Source organism: Callospermophilus lateralis, chromosome 10 (assembly GCF_048772815.1).
Source record: "Callospermophilus lateralis isolate mCalLat2 chromosome 10, mCalLat2.hap1, whole genome shotgun sequence".
NCBI classification, from domain to species: Eukaryota; Metazoa; Chordata; class Mammalia; order Rodentia; family Sciuridae; genus Callospermophilus; species Callospermophilus lateralis.
The window spans coordinates 11,270,413-11,290,294 of NC_135314.1; the positions used below are offsets into that span (position 1 = coordinate 11,270,413).

The 19,882-nt window shown below is 36.4% G+C and overlaps 1 protein-coding gene across 4 annotated transcripts in view; it reads left to right on the forward strand.

Moving 5' to 3' along the window:
• Positions 1-16,813, forward strand: part of Synj1 (synaptojanin 1) — an 81,949-nt gene extending 65,136 nt beyond the window's left edge. For 2 of the 4 annotated variants that reach the window (XM_076866949.2, XM_076866950.2), the window contains exons 23-29: positions 1,196-1,405; positions 2,036-2,179; positions 4,090-4,137; positions 5,493-5,563; positions 6,931-7,039; positions 7,294-7,511; positions 13,838-16,813. In XM_076866949.2, coding sequence (XP_076723064.2) covers positions 1,196-1,405; positions 2,036-2,179; positions 4,090-4,137; positions 5,493-5,563; positions 6,931-7,039; positions 7,294-7,511; positions 13,838-14,629 — 1,592 coding nt within the window. In that variant the 3' untranslated portion in view covers positions 14,630-16,813. The remainder of the gene's footprint in view (positions 1-1,195; positions 1,406-2,035; positions 2,180-4,089; positions 4,138-5,492; positions 5,564-6,930; positions 7,040-7,293; positions 7,512-13,837) is intronic. The other 2 variants (XM_076866951.2, XM_076866948.2) reach the window with 1 other exon arrangement.
• Positions 16,814-19,882: the final 3,069 nt, after the last annotated feature.

Below are 19,882 nucleotides of genomic sequence, written 5' to 3' on the forward strand. Positions count from 1 at the left end.
GGGAGACGCAGAGGTAGTTTTGTTTGTTTCTTTAACTAGAAGAGGCTTGAGTGTACTTCATACAAATGGAAGAGAGCTGCTAGAAGAGAAAGGACTGATGAAGAAGGGCAGGACAGAATAACAGCAAGATCACTAAGCAAATGGGGTTATTAGGACCCCATTCTTTCCATCCACAAATATCTGAGTGCTGAGCATGGAATTAGACTCCAGCCTGCAGGCAGGTTGTGTGTGTGTGGAGAGAGGCGGGGGTCCCATCTTAGGACTGTGAAATGTAAGTGTTGAAGTTATCTATCTGCAGGAGTGGAACAATCCACAATTTCAGAAGAGTCAGGAAGCTTCAAGATAGTTTCTGAGAGGGGTGAGGGGAAAAGTCAACTAGGAAATCATGCAGTTTCCAGGCAGCTTTGAGAGCCCATAAGAGACTGAAAACCATAAATTTAATACATTGTCCACAAGTCACACAGAAAGATGGTAGGACTCAATTTGCCATCTTGCTGCCTTCGTAGTCCTTGACAAACGTGTTTAAGAGACCAGAAGGGTGAGTGTTGGAGATAACTGCAAGAAGTGAGGTAGAGTGTTAAATAAATCTCTGATAGCATAGCTTCAAAAGAAAATAGGACATTTTTTTAGAGGTAGAAAATTAATGTTCTGGAATTGGAATTAGGTTATAAGGGGCACCCTGACCCCACTTTCCAGCCCTGAGGTAAGTGGAGATGAGGACACCTCAGGGAAGACTGGTGTTCATGTAAAGCAAAGAGGGTCTGTATTGTGGGGATCGTGAGGGAGGAGACTTCTGGGGAAGGGTGTGTGGCTGCCTGCCCAAGAGCTTATTTCCTATAGAACCAGACCTGAGCTGGGCAGGGAAGCAGGGGAGCTCCGTAGAGACAGTAGACAGGCGTGGAGGGAGAGCAGTCCACTTCTGAGTCTGCACCAAGGGAATGGCAGAAGCCCATTTGGTCACTCCAGCTTGAAGTAGTGGTGCTCTGAGGTAACAGGTGTCTTTACATTTTCTGTAAGAGCATTTGTACTATTTCTAATTTTTTTACATATAAATCTTTTAAACATGCCTATGTGCTTAGTCCATGTGTTTTGGCAAAGTCCTAATGTTAAGGACTTTCATTTATGTATTTAAATCACATAAAACATCTTTGAATAAGTTGAAATGGTCCTCTCTCTAACACCTCTCTTTCCTTAGGTGATGTTGATGACTATAGTGCTGAAGTAGAGGAGCTTCTTCCTCAACATCTCCAGCCATCTTCAAGTTCTGGCCTTGGCACTTCCCCAAGCTCTTCACCCAGGACTAGTCCCTGCCAGTCACCCACAATATCAGAGGGTCCTGTACCTTCCCTTCCCATCAGACCAAGCCGAGCACCATCTAGAACTCCTGGGCCTCCTAGTTCACAGAGTGTGTATTTTACTTAAACATTTTGTATAGACTTTCTCTAATCAGTGTGTTTGATTTTAGAGAGCCACTATTGCCTAACTCTTGTTCCTATATGATGAGTACCTGCATACAAAAGAGGAAAATTTGCAGATGATAAATTTTCATTGAAAAGGAAACTCATTGTCATTGATGCCACAAGATAAAAATTTTCTTAATTCTTTTTCTATGGGGTTAGCATTGTCTGTGTCTTACAGTTGATGATTTTCTGTTGTTCTGGTGAGAATCCATAACTGTTTGGGCCTTTCATTCTTTTTCTCTACTGGCCAACAGACTTCCCATGACTTAACTAATACTTTGTACTTCTTAATAGGGTCACTTAATAAATCAGCTTTTAACACCTGGGCCTAGATAAGAAGTCAATATAGAATTAGTATCATTGTGGCTGTGGTACCAAAGGGAAGTTTAATGGTAGACTTGAGTGCTTTTTTTTTTTTTTAATTCATACTGAAAATGGGTATCATTTCTCTATGTTCATATATAAATTTTTTAAGTTAGCAAAATAGGACATTTTAATATGTATTTATGAAGTACATTCCTTTCTGCCATAGCCCACTTGTCACCTGATCTTCTTACCTAGTGTACTTTCTTCAGGTTCTCCTGTTGACACTCAGCCTGCAACCCAATCACAGCAGAAGGATTCTTCTCAGACTTTAGAGCCCAAGCGGCCACCCCCTCCTCGCCCAGTTGCTCCTCCCACACGTCCTGCCCCTCCACAGAGACCACCTCCACCTTCAGGTAACTAACCACTTTATTTTCATTTCTGCTAAAATTTGAAATTTTACTCCACTTTATTTTAAAATGTTCTGCATCTTTTCATATCTCAGGCTTCTAGTTTTATTGTTTTTCATCATTGTTGTTACTGCTACCGCTTTTCTCAAAAGAACACGGTAGGTGCGTCAAAACAAGTAAAACATTTTTTACCAAGTAAATTCCTCCAGCATGTTTTCAGAACTGCCTTCTTACTAGTGTTCAAAATGTATTTGTTTTGGTTTTGCTAAGTTGATGTAGTCAGACATAAAAATTGTTCGTAAATAAAACTAGCTTTAGTTTTTAAAAAATCCTCATTTCTGGCTTTATAAATTCATTAAAATTGACTAATTTCTATAAGTTGCATGGTTATAACTAAAGAGCATGCATATTATTTAATAATAAAGTTTTATATATATGTTTAAATGTTCCTTTTCCCCCCACATTTTTATGGGACATTATAGTTGTACATAATGATGGGATTTGTTGTTATATTTGTCTTGCATACAATATAACAATATAATTTGGCCAGTATATGCAGTTACAGTGTTGTTACTCTAATTCTTATGAATATGTGCATTGAACAAAAGCTTTTTAATAGTATCTAGATAACTGTAATTCCTGACACTTGACATCATGAATACTCTAGCTAATCTTGACATGTCAATTCTTTATTTAATGTCATTTCCTTTCTGCTGCATATTTCTTACGAACTATAAGGGGCTAGGAGTCCTGCACCTGCTAGAAAAGAATTTGGAGGTAACCATTTACAATTGTTATCATGTATGCATCTTGGTTCATTAATGTTTTAGAGTTTGATCCCTATTATTGAGAGACATTTTAGATTTGTTTGATAACAGTCAAGGTGAATACATTAATACCCCCAATTAAAAATGGCTCCAAACTTCTATTCTTTTAAGTTAGCTGTGCAGGGGTGGTGCATGCCTGTTATCCTTGCAGCTCAGGAGATTGAGGCAGGAAAGTCAAAAGTTAGAGACCAGCCTCAGCAGATTAGCAAGACCTTAAGCAACTTCTTGAGACCCTGTCTCAAAATAAAAATATAAAAAAGGATTAGGGATGTGGCTCAGTGGTAAAGCACCTCTGGGTTCAATCCCCTGTACCCAAAACATAAATAAGTTAAAACTTTATTTCAGACTTCCCCCCAATCCCCCCCCCCTTTTTTGTGGTACTGGAGACTGATCTCAGGGGCACTCAACCACTGAGTCATATCCCCAGTCCTATTTTGTATTTTATTTAGAGACAGGGTCTCACTGAGTTGCTTAGCATCTCGTATTTTATTTAGAGACAGGGTCTCACTGAGTTACCTCACCATTGCTTAAGCTGGCTTTGAACTTGTGTTCCTCCTGACTCAGTCTCCCGGACCTCTGGGATTACAAGAACGCGACACTGCACCTGGCTTTTTTTCTCCTTTGTGATTGTGAAATATTACAGCTTATATTATTGATTTAACTCTGGATATAAAAAATGAGATAATTCAAAAAAAGACTTTCAATAAACATATTGTTTGATTCCCTAATGCAGATAATCTCAGATATAAAAAAGAAAGTTGTTACCCCACTTTTATTGTTAGAGTTTAGGGATTCTGTTTTGTGTTTGCAGTGCTGAAGATAAAACACAGCACCTTGTGCATGCTAGGCAAGTACTCCTCCACTGAGCTTTATTCCTTGATTTGAAGAAAGGGAGAATTGAATTTTGGGCTCAGCATCATTATTTTCACTTTGGGGGCCAGGGATGTAGCTTAGTGGCAGAGTGCTTACCTAGCTGTGTAAGATTTAAAATAATAAAAGAGCCTTTGTGCAAAACTAATTGTGTACCTGCCTTTCATTTTGTGCTGTGGGCCCTGAACAATATATAGTTTTTGTTCTTTCTTTGAAAAGGTATTGGAGCCCCTCCCAGTCCTGGGGTAGCTAGGAGAGAGATGGAAGGTAACAAGACTTTTGCATTATAGAAATGGTTCTCTCATTTTATTTCTAAATGTCAGCCCTCCAGTGTTTAAAGGCACATGAATCTTTTCTTAGTTCAATTGTAAACTTCCACTCTCCCTCCTTATGTATACCTTGTACTTCTTTGCTTTTCATTCTGTGTTGTGTGTATGTTTCTAATAGCTATCTTCTTAATTTCCCCAAGATTTATATGTTATTTGTGCTCTTGTTTAATTATTTCATGTATATTTAGGTTGTGAAATTAACCACTTCAAAGAATGCCTTCAAAAATATTTTTTGGAATATGCCAAATCCAAAGTTTTAAAAATTAGTAAATATAATTAAACTCATTAATTAAGGTCCAAGAATATAGTATTTTGTGGATGGTTTCAGAAAACATGTATTTCTATGTACATTGGTACTGAGCAAGATTTATTCAAAATATTATTAAGATTAGAGACCTTTTGTTAAGATTAGTTATTAAAGGTCTGATATGTTTTATGTAACAATTACACTTGAATTGCTTTTCAAAAAGGAAAATAAATCTAAGAGGCTGCTTGCTAATCCCTCTACTCCTTTTGTCCCCATGAGTAATTTTCATTTCATCCTTTAGCTTTCTAGTAAGTTTAAACCACATTTTAACACCATCTTCTACAGGCAGATATTTGGTAATATGACAGATATATGCCTGCCTTCTGTCTCATACAATTTAGCTGTGAATCCAGAAGTTCTCATCATAACTTTATGTACAGTAACACAACATGAAGCCCCATGAGGAACCACTTGTGTAACTTGAAAAAGACAGCCCTGCCTACTGCTCAAGAGCCATTTGTCTGCCAAGCTCTGAGGAGAGGCAGTTTCAGTGGCCACTGCTTGTGACCATTCATGCAGCTACTCTGTGTTCTCAAGGTTCACAAACAGAGAGCTCTGTGAGGACTATTGCCTTAAAGTGAACCGGTGAGTGAAGCTTCAGACAGCTACTCTTGTCTTTTATAAAGTTCTCTCTTATTAATTTTTCTCTTTTGGAGTATTTCATTTAGGACCAGTAATACCCACATCCTTGACCAAAGCTAAGTACTTTGTTAAGTACTCTCTGCTGGTAATGAAGTAGAACAACCAACTGATATTATACAATATTATTTTATTGTTTATTTATGACTAATTTTTTTTCCTTCCTGCTTCAAAGCACCCAAAAGTCCTGGAACAACACGGAAAGATAATATAGGTAAAAACACTTAAATGTAGTTACTTACTCTTAAAACTGGACCATGAAATAGACACTTGGAATATAAGTACATGGTTTCTAGTTCTTTTTGTTATTTTTACACTTAAATATATGATGCCTGTCTTTATTCTAGGACGGAATCAGCCTCCGCCTCAAGCAGGACTTGCAGGCCCAGGACCTGCTGGATATGGTGCAGCCAGACCGGTAGGTAACACCTAGCCTCAGAGCCAGAGGATTTCAGTTTTGGATCCCAATTTGCTACTATTCAGTTTTCTTACCTTGGAGAAATCATGTGACTTTTCAAGGCCTCAGTTTCCTTAACTCTTAAAGTAAGGAAATTGATGATCTCCAAGGTAGCTTCCAACTCTTAACATTATTTCCACGTTTTTTGAAATAAACAAACTTTATTACTTGGATAAAAGTGATATACTTAACTATTTTATCATATTAAATATCTTCGTCTTTAAGTGTATGAGAAGGTGATATTTTGGTCAGCTATTTATCATGTTATCTAAGTAATTAATGCCTACATAGACCATCCTTCAATAAGAAGGATTTTAGTTAGCAGGAAAAAAAATATGACCGAATTGGGTACTAAAACTATTCCGAAAAACAAGCAGTTTTCAAGGTTTTTTCCCTCCTTTATGAATCTACGGCATTCTGTATTTTTAGCATGTGTTTTGTTTTACACATAATTTGCCCATTATTTATCCAAATGAAAATTTCCTTTGGTCTATAACAAGCAATCAAAAAGCAAGAGAAATAGGAACAGAAACCAATAATCAATAACTTTGGCCCGTGTAGTAGAGTGATCCCTATTTGATGAGTGGAGAACCTAGAGCTATCATGATACCTAGAAATAAAGGTTGTAGGAACCTAGGGAACTACTTCGCATGAATATAGAATTTTTTGCCTTTTCTGTTGTAGCTATCTATTTAACAATCTGAAGGTGATTTTCTCTATGCAATATTACTCTCTGAATTAAAATGCCTGTAGAATATACCTAAAGATATTTATTACACACTGTATTTCAAAAAGGAAAAATTGCCATGCACTGACTCCGCTACCACACTTCCACAGAACTTTTAAAATTTTATTTAATACTGTAAGAATTGGGAAGGAAAGTCAGAATTTTGGGGGGGTTGAAAGTTCATATTAACTTGCTTAAAATAAGTATTGTGGGCTTAGAGCCCTCAGCAAGCATGAAAATAGAAAAATATATTTTCCACCATTGTATCTTCTAATGTATTTAATGTAGATTATTGAGTTAGTTGGTAAAGAGTTTTACTTCTGTGTTAAAAAAAATCTCAGGGTGAAGTTTTCTGAAGTCTCTAGTAGCTCAGGTATATATCTCTCTATCTCCTCATATACATTAGCATTGTCTCAGTCTCTTCCATGAAGATTTTAAAATTTATCAATGTATGTGACGATAAGTAGAGAATAATTAAAATGACAAGATAGAGATTAATACCAGAAAGGAGAACAAATGAGATGAAAAAGCAGACATTTTCACAAAAATCTTACCTGTTGAAAATAAATAAATGTCTTAAATGTTACATTTCCCACTGCAGACAATTCCTCCACGTGCTGGAGTTATAAGTGCCCCACAGAGCCATGCTCGGGCATCTGCTGGAAGACTGACCCCTGAAAGCCAAAGCAAGCCACTGGACACATCGAAAGGTAGATACTATATCAGAAATCCCAGTTTTGTACTTTTTCCTTTCACTTTTTTTTTCTTTCCCCTTCTGTTACCTGCCACATTCCACAACTTACTCAAATAGGGATATACTTTCTTCTTCATGCCAATAGAAATGAGCTATTTGTTGGGGCAAGAGGGAATAACAACTGGAATGTCCTCCTAACATTTCACCAAAGAAAGACAAACCATGGTTTTCCAGAACAGAGCTAACTTCTGACAATCATTGGTGTTTCAGGCTCAGCTCTCCTTCCAGAACCACTGAAGCCTCAGGCTGCTTTTCCTCCACAGCCTTCTCTGCCTGCACCTGCTCAAAAGTTGCAGGAGCCTCTTGTCCCCTTGGCAGCACCTATTCCTCAGTCTGGCCCCCAGCCAAATTTGGAAACGCCACCACAACCCCCACCACGGAGCAGGTCTTCCCATAGCTTGCCTTCAGAATCTTCTCCACAGCTGCAAGTAAGTCTCATTATTAAACAAATTATTATCTTTGGTGTATACACTTAGAACACAGTTATTCTAATCATTAACTTTTTTAAAAAATTACATAAGAGTTTTCATTTTTGCCATTTAGTATTAATAGCATCCTGAGTTAATGACTTTACCAAATAAATGTCATTTGACATCTCAGATTAGTCACATAAGAAATATATGTTCTGGTTATTTGGGGATTTTAAAGTTATTTTTCAGACACGGCTTAGATTAAAAATTCTCAGAGCATTCCTAAACCAGGTTCTTTGGGGCATTTCTAAGTAGTTTCTCATGTTAATGTTAAAACTTCATGACTTTTTAAAATGCATAATTTACTTTCAATAGTTAATAAATTGGGATGAACAAGAACATTTTTATTTTTCTCATTGCTCACAATCATAAATTACTTTGGGCTTTCACTTCCTGAAGAGAGATTGGCCATTAACATGGTGGATAATTTCCAATACAGGGAAAATAATTTCTAGTTCCTTTTGATGTAAGCAGTAATTCTTTTCTGCATTGTAGCTGTCACTGGGGTTCATAAGATATTTCAGTTAGTCATATTAGATCAGTTTAGATGGTTCGTGCTTGTTAAAAACCGTCAAAATAATAAATCATCTCATTAGTGTCTCTCAGAAAACAGTGCCATTGCCTTAGTGGGTTAAAATTCTATGATCAGAGAGATTCTTTGTTCTCTCACATTGGAGAGACTTCTGGTGGATATATACAAAATTATTTTTTATAAATATAATCAAATAAATTGAACTTTTAATTTTCTTATTATACACATATAAATAAAATTGTTAAAATGAAATTTAACAGGTGCATATTTTTTTTTTGTCATATATAAATTCTTAACTTGAAAAATGTCATCGAGGCCAAGGAAATGTATAAAGTTTTAAAAATCTGCTTCCAAACTTTGGAAAGACCCCAAATACAAAAAAATTGCAGTGTCTCTTAAGCATGTTGATATATAGTAGTTTGCATTTATTTTTATACAATATGAATATACCCAGTTAGTTGCCAGAAGCTAATGGCTTCTTGTATTTTTACATGGTGAAAAAAAGATGCTAAAGTAAAGACTCAAAACAATCTGGATATCATTAGCAGTTGGCAGTCACATTTATAAAAGGATAGATATGTAATAGAGAAAAATATTTTAAAAATTAAAATAAGCTACCCTCCACATTTTTTTAACTTCAGAAAATTGAGGATACTGAAGATATTTAATAATGGTAGAAACCCTTCAAAGAATATATATCCACTTATTTTCCCTCTGTCACTCTCTTCTAATGAACCACAACTTTTTTCCTCACTCCCTTGTAATGTATACTATTGTATTTTAAAATGTAATTGGAGGGCAAATCAAGCTAGCCATTGCGAGCTCTTACTGTTTTAGGGCCTCTAGCCTAAAATAGAGTACAAGTGCACATTTATTCCTAACACTATGTAATGTGAAGACAGATGCAGTACTGTGCTGAGAAACTTCAAAAGTCAAACTGTCCAGGAAGATTGCAATTCATCTGTGGCACATAGGAGTGCAGTAGGAACATGCCAATAACCACCAAGCACCATTTTTCCACTGTTTTGATTTCTGGTTTTCATCGAAACTAGTATGGTGATTTAATTTGATGACTGACAGCCCATGGTTTGTATGTGGCTTGGTAGATTTTGTTCTCAAAATTTGTTGTAGTCAGTTCATCAAAAATGACAAACACGATTATTACAGATTCTAAAGTTTCTTTTGCCTGAGTCATTGATATTAAATTCCTCGGAACACTATATACACAGAAACATATTTCCTTTTTTGAGGGTTGGAGGTTTTATTATGTATAGACTATCTTTGTGAAGGATCGCAAAGTGGTTGCAGTTTCCTCAGGGAATGTATAGTTTGGGGGTTCAAAAGGAAGGGTGGGTGTGGCTTTTTTACCTTTCTAGTTTTTAGTCATAGGAATAATACCATTCAGAAAATAATACACATTTAAAAAATTCTCTGAATTAGCCATAACTTGAAAAATATGCAAGATTTTTCAATATTGACAAGGGTGAGATATTTAAATATAAGAAATGTAGCATTTTGGCAATGGTATGAGAGCGTTTTAGAATGAACATTTAGTAATTTTTTAAGTATTTATTAATCTTGCTCTCAGTCAATAATGAATTTAAAACAAACACATACTTGACCCAACCTTTACGAAAATGTTTGTTGACTCTCTAATTTTTCTCTGATATACTTTTTCGCATATATATATATATATATATATATATATATATATATATATAAAATATGTAGAATTTTTCTCTAATATAGAAAAGCTTCTCTTACCCTAAACAACTATATAATATGTCATATGCCCTTTACACAGCATAAAAATGCCTCATGTATATTACTGACTTCCTGTACTCAGTCATCCAATAATGAGCTAAGAGCCAGAAATAAGGAAATCCAATAGTAAGTGATAGTTGACAGTGAGGGAAGAAATAAAGTAGAAAATCTCTGCCCTGTATATCTTAATGTAATCCTGTTTCTACTCTCTTATCCAGTGCCAGAGCCGATATACATGACTCCAAGATCATCAGGGCAATGGTAAAGCGGAGACTGTAAAGTATGTAATAGATTTAAGGATGGTGTCTCCATATTGTCAAGATTAGTTTTGCTGTTTAAAAATAAGATAATCTTCTGCCAGATGCAGTGGCATATGCCTGTAATCCCAGTGACTTGGGAGGCTGAGGCAGGAGGATTACAAGTTCGAGACCAGCCTCAGCAACTTAGCAAGGCCATAGCAACTCAGCAAGACTCTATCTCAGAATAAAAAGGGCTGGAGATGTAGCTGATAAAAAGCACCCCAGGATTAAATCCCCAGCACCAAAAAAATATAAAGTAAGATGAAAATAAGATAATCTTTTTACGTATAGGGGAAGATTCACCCCAAGTTTCTCAAGAGTACTAGATTTTAAAAATACTCCTAAATTATAGAAACATTATGATTTAATTTTAAGCAATAAAAATAAGACAGTTATTACTTCTTATGCCTTAAAATTAATAAATTATGAAATGAATTAGTGATGGTATCACCCCTCAAGACATTTTAGTAACATAAAATAGACCTGGATCCTGACCTACTTTTTTTTAATGACTGCTAATTTTCAGTGGTGTAGTGCTTTTGCAAAGTTGCATCTCTAATAATGATGATTATGACACTCATAGATTATCCTAAGGCTATATCCTGGTCTTCTTATGCTGCTGTAAAAAGTACTGTAGATGGACTGACTGGTTTAAACAACAGGAATTTATTGCTCACAGTCCTGGAGGTTGGAAGTTCAAGATCATGGTGTCATCATGGTGGGATTGTGGTGAGGGTTTTCTTCTTGGCTTACTGACAGTTACCTTCTTTTGTGTGCTTACATGGTCTTTCCTTAAACTATGTGCCTGAAGAAGAGGGGTGGGGGGAATGGACACGTGCACAGTCTCTTTGGTGTCCTCTTGGCACAAGGTCACTCACTATTCCATCAAAGGAGCTCCAACCTCATGACCTGGACTAACCCTTATTACTTTCCAAAGGCCTACCTCCAAATGCCATCACAAGGTGGAGGGGAAGGTGGGGGAGGTTAGAGCTTTAGCATGCAAATTTTGGGGGTGGTGGTAGTAAACATTCAGTCCATAACAGGCTGTTTAAAATATTTTAGAGCTCTGAAAAGCTTGGTAGAATTAAAAAAAAAAAAAAAAAACTGGTTAGTAATCAACTTAAGACAAAGTTTGGGTCATAATTCAACAAAATCACAAAAGGAATTAGAATTTTCTTTTGAACTTATGCTATAACCTGCAAATATTAATGCTCTTGAATTCTGTATGTAACATGAAACTATAAAGTATTTTGAAGACTGATTTGTTAGGGTTGCTGGTTGGTCTCAAATTGTCCTCCTAACTCTTTCCTTTGATGTCTGTGTTCCCTTTCTCAAAGCAGGAGCAACCATCAGGGTAACAGGTATCTGACTATTTATCAATCTTACATGTGCTTTTCATCTGTCTTAGCACATTAGATGTATGAATTTGTTGCTTCATACATCTAAAGTTTCACGTTAATGAATTCTATTATCATACCATAAACCTGTCTTTTCTTTTTCTTAGTATTTTGGATTTTTAGGAACCATTTTTAGATGTTCTTGCTAATGCTTTATCATTTTTTGCTTCTTTTTTATGAAAATTAACAAAACTAAACAGTGTAATTTCAAGAAAGTAAACTTTAGTTATATGAAAGCCTATTTGGCAAAATCACACTCATTGTTTTAACAATGACATAATTATGTAAAAACAAAATTCAATTTTTTCCCTTAGCTTTCTTTTGGGAAGTATTTTTTAATAGTTCTAGTAACAAAATTAGTTTCAGTAAGGAAGAATTGGTGATTTAGAAAGATAAAAGTTAACATTACAATAAGACTAATTAAAGATCCTTCCAACACCTTTCTCTAGAAATACCACTGGATTTAATGTTGTCATCACAAATCCTGCTTTGATTATAAATTAATCCTATGAATGAATGATGGTGTGGCTCTCATTGTTATTTCAAACTTGATTGGAAAATGAGCTTCTATCAAATTATCTTTAAACTTATTTTAAAATAAAAATTTTCAGTATATGAAAATAAAGAAATGTGTATGTAGTATTTATTTGGCAGGTGCCTATAGTTGGTTCTAAGCTGTGCAAAGCATGAAGTTCTCCTTTCCTGTAATGTCTACATGGTAAACTGTTTTATCTGCCACAGGACAGTTTGTCCCAGTCCCAATCAAATACTTCCATTTTGTTCTATTTATGACAAACAATCCAGAGATTATTAGTAATATAGAGTTAATGTAATTTTTCAATGACTATAACTTTCCTGTCAACTCCATTTTCCTGTATAATCTGCTTTTCTCTAATACATGTAGAATACAGTTTAGTGTCTCATAACCCTTTGGTACAAATTTCTTGTCATATTAAGTTTGAAGAAAAATATACTTGTTCATTTAATTATAAACTATGTTCTGGGACTATTGAATAAAGGAGATATTTGAAAGTTATTCTCTTAGGAGGTTATCCATACCATTTTCTCTTATGGGTGAACAGCTTTCCCTATTATTAAACACTAAGCTAGTGTTTTTATAATATGCAATTACATTTTATAGGGTCTGCTGCTCTTTCCCCAGTGTATTTCATGAGAAGGTAGTTACTTTGATAGCTTTCTAAATTCCTTTTGACTAGTGCTCCATTTTGTTACATTGCAAGTCTTGAGTGAAATTCTCCCTTCCATGTACTTTCCAACCTGGGATTTTGTTTTTCTTATCTTTGAATTTGGCATGAGTCAATATATCCAAGTCACTTATCCTAGTTTTATTAATTATAGGGGCTTATTTTTGAAAATTAATAATTTGTTCAGAGTCCCATGACTAGGCTCCACTCCAACCTAGCTATTTTGTGAAGAAGGCACAAAGAGATTTAGGGGAAAAGTACAAACTTTGCATGACCATAAAATAATTCTGGCTGGGTGCGGTGGCACATGTCTGCAATCCTAGCACCTTGGGAGACTGAGGCAGGAGGATTGCAAGTTCAAAGCCAGCCTCAGCAACAGCGAGGTGCTAAACAACTCAAACAACTCAGTGAGACCCTGTCTCTAAATAAATACAAAATACCGCTGGGGATGTGGCTCAGTGGCCAGGTGCCCCTGAGTTCAATCCCCAGTACCAAAAACAAAATTAACATCCTTAAAGTCAAATTTCTATAGTAACAATTTTAAATGAAAATATTTTTAAAAGAACAATGAAACCACATCATCCTTATAGATGGGTGTTGGAAGTTTTATTATATAGTTTTATCATAAGTTCTGAATATGGGTTTCTTAAGTTTGTATTAAAATATGAACTATATATAAACAAATTTGATAATTCTGTCTCTTACCATTTCAAAAATTACATGAATGAAATAAATTATATCAAATTTCTTTGAGATTTAAATAAATGAATTTAATGAATAAGAGGATTTATTTACAAATAAAGAATAAAGTTTATAAAGAATAAGATTTTTAACATATTCCATGCTTGTATAATTATATCCAAATGGATTCTGTCATGTATAACTAAAAAGAGCCAATTAAAAAATAATAGCTTAGCTGTTTCCATCTTTTTAAAACCACCAGAGTAACAAACTACACAAAGTTACTTTTTAATTTCTAAATTTCTATGCTTGCTTCCCCACACATAAAAAGGTAATAATAATTGAAACAGAATAGGTGTTATTAATAAATATAAACTGATTATTCACTGTTCTCTTTCTTTTCCAGGTAAAAACAAATGGAATCTCTGGCATCCAACAAGAACCACCATTAAAGAGTGACCCATTTGAAGATCTTTCATTTAATCTGCTTGCTGTATCAAAGGCTCAGCTCTCTGTTCAAACATCACCTGTCCTAACCCCAGACCCAAAGAGGTTGATTCAGTTGCCTTCTGCAACACAAAGTAATGTCAGTACTTTGAGTTCTGTAAGTTGCATGCCAACACTGCCTCCAATTCCAGCCCGGAGTAACTCCCAGGAAAACATGCGAAGTTCTCCAAACCCATTTCTTACTAGCTTGACCTGCACAAACCCTTTCACTGACAGGACTGCTGCTCCTGGAAACCCATTTAGAGCCCAATCTCAAGAATCAGAGGCAACTTCATGGCTCTGCAAAGAAAAGCCTATTATGAACAGTCATTTCCCTTCTCTGATGCCTGTTGGTCATAACACAAGCATGCCGTCAACCTCACTCGATGGTTTTAAGGACAGTTTTGATCTGCAGCGCCAGTCTGCAGTAAAAACAAGTAACCCAAAAGGATGGGTAACCTTTGAGGAAGAAGAGGACTTTGGTGTGCAGGGGAAGTCAATGTCAACTTGTCTAGACTTGATGGATAATCAGCCAGGTTCATTTGATGAAGACTGCAAGAAAAGTACAAATGTTTCTTTCTGTGTGTTGCCATCCAGACCTCCACCTCCACCTCCAGGCCCTCTGCTTCCCCCCAGCACCAGCCCTCCCACAGATCCTTTCATATCCTTGGCATCTAAGGTATCTCACATACTAGACTCTACAGAAAGATAATATTATACTATAGAGAAGGGCTTTGTGTTTTTTTCTGTTTTTTTTTTTGTTTGTTTGTTTGTTTGTTTTTAGTTTTGGCAGGACAGAACCAAAAGAATTGGGCATTAGTCATTCACTGTGTGCAATAAGAATTTTTAAGTGCACTGATACCCTCTTAAAGTACCACTATTTTATGTGTACAAAGTTGGAATATGTATATATTGGAAATAAGGAAAAATTCTTCTCATTATTAACTGGAGTTTTGATATGTTGAGACAGCAGTAGCCCTAAAAAGTACTTAAAACTACCTTTGAAAATAGTCCTTATTCAAAAATTACTCGTCAATCTTCCCTGGAGAATCTAAAAAAGTCCACACAACTTTTACTGCAATCATGCTAGCCCTTTCATACTCTTGAAAATTGGTATTCATGAGTATTTACCAAAGACTGCTAAAGTTATATTGAGACAGTTTTAAAAGGCATTTAACAAAAAAAGTGTGTATTTATATATGTATGTGTGTGTATATACATATACACACACATATATAATCTACATATTAATAAAACTATTAAATTTTAGTATATAACTCAGACCAAATTTTACCTAAAAGTTCTAACAGAGTCCTTTTTTCTGTATCATTACAAAAAAGATGACTGCAAATTTGGATGTTTCATTAATTTTCTTCCCCAAACTAGAATAATCTCACTTCACAACCTAATTTTCTATTATGCCATAACCCGACCCTTCAAATACATACACCCTTATTACTTTCCACATGTTTCTCTCTGGGAGGAGGTTCTTACAGCTGACAGCAGCATGTTTTGTGGTCAATCATGTGGCCAGATACTCTAGCACTCTCCAAAAAGTACCATGGCCTTATATTTAGGGAAGGCATATACCGCGGAGTTCAATGTAAATGTACTCTCTTCTCTCTGCACATTAGGGTATATGTTGCTTATTTCCCTCCACACTTTTCTATTTTCTGCTTTTGCTCTGGAACTTTGCTTTTGGTAGGGAAAGCAGCTGTCTCCCCCCCCCCCCCCCAGTACTCTGAATTGGGGATATCCCAGTCTATGTTTTCTCCCCCTTAAAAGGCTACATAATACATTTTTGCTGCTTTTTTAGAGGCTATACCTCAAATTCGTTGTGGATTTTGTCTCCTGCACTGCCAGTATGCAACTAATCTGCTTTTATTGATTTTATGAAGTACACAGAATTTTTACAGAATGTAGTATTTTGATATCATTAAGTGAACCAATCAGAAAACTCCTTGAGCAGTAGTTGTTTTGTGGTTTGAGTTAAAATCATCTTTGCCCATTAAGATTTATATTAACATTCTTTTATATAAAGAGTTGCATATGTCCACCTAAATTCCTATGTCCACATTTAATCTTCAAAGATGTGCTTTGGGAGAATACAAAAAAATAGAGTTCGTAGCTAAGAATATTTAAAGTGTAAAAGCACAGCAAACTGCATTGCACTTAAAACATAAATCTATTAGGAAAAATCACTTTTCTAAATGCTCAAATGTTATCAAAATACTTTATTTATAGAAGTGATCCTCTCTGTTAACAGCCAGGATTTGCTGTTAGAAATAACTCTTGTTTTATATTGTGCTTTTGGGGGGTTCTAATCATTTCAGCAGTAGTATCTTTGAAACAGCAGTATTACTATAAGCTGTGTGCTTCAAAATGTGAATGGATTTGTTGAACTGTGGCTTTAAATCTATGTGACTAGTGTACCTGGTATTTGCTCTCCATTAGCAAAATAATACATTGTTAGGTAAACTTCACTAGTGCCAATTGCAGTTCTGTGAGCAGTGTTTCCTATTGGTTATAAACTACTGTCTAAAATATACATATCAGCAGCAGCCCGGCCCTTGTCAGGAAAATTATATTTGGCAAGTTGCTAAAAAATGCACAAAGTTATGAAAGTTAAAGGTATGCTGCAAATAACTAGCCGTTATTCTGTGTATTATTAAATATTTACTGGTTCTGTTCAAAGCAGAGCAGAATTTAGACACTAAGAATCTCTTTGTGAATTCTTTGTTCTCTATAGTAGATTGCTGTTTATATGTATGTAAGAATTTTATTGCTTATGTGGCATACAATATTTATAACTATATACTTTATAGAAGTACCATATTAAAGTCAGTGGTATACAGACATTCTGTATATATCCTGTGAAATGTGCTGTCATATGAAATAAATATACCTGTCTTTACCATGCTGACTACTTTGCTCAAGAGGGAAGAATTTTTCTCAACCATTTTCCATGTACTTTCCATATATGTTTAGTGACATTTGGAGAAAATAGGTTAGCTCCTATTGTTACTGCTGTTGACCAGTGACGAGTCCTTGCTTCCCCAATGTTGAAGAATAACACCAGAGAGCACGCCTAGGCAAGGTCAGAATAGAAATTAGAAGTTTATTAAAGGACAGCAGAAAAGACTTCTCCTGGAGGAAGGAGGGGACCCAAGAGGTGGAATCCGTGGAAGTGCGGTTGTCTCCCCTTTTTATGGTTTTGGTGATGGAGTGTAGTGGGGAAAGGGTTTGGGATAGAGGTGGGCCAAACAAGTAATCTGGGCAGGAAGGACTTCATTATCACTTCTTTGGGATGGGCTATCTCCAAATCTGTTGGGGGCTGTTTCCTGGGTTCCATTAACATTTCTTTGGGGTGGACTTTGGCCTAGGGCCTTTCCGGGACTTCATTAATATTCCATGAGTTGTCCTGCGTTTTCCGGAATCATTGTCAGCATGACCTCCATTTTAGATCTTACTCGATATTAGACCCGATTTACCAAACTACACTGACTACCTAACTTTAAATCTGGCTTCTCTATTACAAAATGAGGTATTTTAACTCAAGACATTATTTTCATTTATTTCATTTCTCCGTATACTGCTTACTCTTAACAAGTAGGAAGACAGATTTTCTGGGTCATTAAGAAACCCTTGCATTTATTCTGTAAACAAGCCTTTGTTCAAAATTTTGTTGGTTTGAAAATAACACATGAGTGGATTATTTTTGACCCACAGCAGAAGAAACAACAAAAGAATCAGGACATGAATAGCCAGACAAAAAGACAAGTCCCAAACACAAATTTAGAGACCATGGCTAGCAGTTTTCCATGAGTTTGCCCTTGTGTAGTCTGATTTGATGATATTCAAAAAATATTTGTTTCCTGTGGGAGGCCATCCTCACACGTGATTTGAGTAACCTCTGGCTGGGTGAGAGGCGCTTAGACACAGCTGTGTCAGAGCTATTCCCCATCCTTTTCCAGGTTCAAGGGCTTGTCCGTGCAGAGGCATGCCTAGCCACTGCCCCGAAGACCAGTCGTCACCCCTGACCTTGGGATGCTGCCCCCCTAACCTTCATTGGATTGGATTTTCCCTTGAATTTTTTGTTCCCCAATAAAAGTGCACTCCCTGGCGTGTTCTCTCTCTCTCTAGCCTCTTCAGTAAACCTCGATACCGCATTAGGTGGCTGGAGGCAGGAGCTAGGAGAAGCAGTCCTGGAGCTGGTATTAAAGGTAATAAGAGGGGCTGGGGATGTGGCTCAAATGGTAGCGCGCTCGCCTAGCATGCATGAGGCACTGGGTTCAATTCTCAGCACTACATAAAAACAAAATAAAGATATGGTTGTAAGGGTCTGGCGAAGCGTCGGAGGAAGAGACCACCAAGAGACTGACTTTATGCAATAAGCAGGAGAGGGTTTTATTGAGATTCCAGCATGCTGGGGCTCCGTGCCCACTCGAGAAGGGAGCGCAGCCCAGAGCCCAGAGCAGAGGTCAAGCAGTGCTTAAGTACACTTTTTGAGAAGGGCGGGGGCTTTGCATACATCAGAACAAATCATCATGAGGCACGGGAAAATTAAACAACAACTCTGAGACATGATTAGTACATTCATTGGCAGGAACAGATTGGGCAGGGGTGATTGGTCACTCCTAAGCGGGGTACACCTTCAAACTGATTGGTTTAGGTCCTGCAATGCCTACGTGCCAGGCTACACAGAGCCCCAGGTTATTAGACAACCAGGGAGTCAGTGGGAATATTTACTGAGCAGTTCGGGTATTGTCTTAACAGCTACAGGGATTACAGATTTTGGGGGTAGCAGAGGAATTTAACAATACCTGGTCTTTTACTTTTTAACTCAGGCCCTGCAGCTTAGAAATTTTACAATGCCCCGTCTTTTACACTTTAACTCAGGCTTTGCAGTTTAGAAACAGCTTAGAAATTTTACCCTTACATTGTGTCCACCTAAAACTAAAAAATAATTTAAAAAAAAATAAAAATAAAAAATAAAGGTAATAAGAGTCTTGTCTCTTTAATTTAAAACTCCCTAGCATTTACTCATGAATTGAACCTTCTTTCATGCAGCCAGCGCTGTTCGCATGGCAGAAGTGGCACCCAGAAGTGAGGCATAAATATGACTATGTTGAGTTAGGGAGCACGCTATAGAAGTACGGGATTTGTGACATTTTTAGGGTCATAAAACCAGGCAGGTTTTGGAGAGAAGGGACGTTAAAAAATTTAATAATGGGGAATTCAACTTCTGATAAAGACATGTATTTGATTATCTTAGAGAATAATTAATCAGAAGGGAAAGCAAGTTAAAAAGACTCAATTGCTACAATTCTTGAACATTGTAGGTGAATTTTGCCCTTGTTTTTGTGACCAAGATTCACCAAATTTACATACATGGGATAAATTAGGAAGGAAATTATATAAAATTTGCCTTTCTAATGAATTACCTGGAAACTTTGAGAATATTCAAAAGGTTTAGACTGCATTAGAGATTTGTCTTTTTGATTATATGGGCCATAGTCTGTAGCCCCCTGAATATCTATTGAAAGGTATTTAGAGAGCCATTAAGTCTATTCAAATGGAAAAATTGCCTGAGGCTAAGGAAATCTCCTTTCCTCTAAGCCAGCTAAAAACAAAGCTAAGACAAATTATATTCAAACAAAAAACCTCGGGCAAAACTGAAAATAAAAAACTTAGCTTTGCATGAACCGAACCAGAGTAATCCGGAGGAAGACCATAGAGAGGAAGCCTGGGGTGGGGGGGTAGAAGATCCTTCACCTAGAGAGGAAAATTCAGAAGAGATTCATAGAGAGATAGAAAGTCCTCCTCCACATGGCTTACAAGCCCAGATTCAACATGGCAACAGGAGAATCTACGGAGGAATTGCAGTCTGAGGGAGCGGAATCGGACAATAAAATCCAGGATTTACCAGGGAATTTCAACAGGCTGTTCTTTTTTTTTTTTTTAA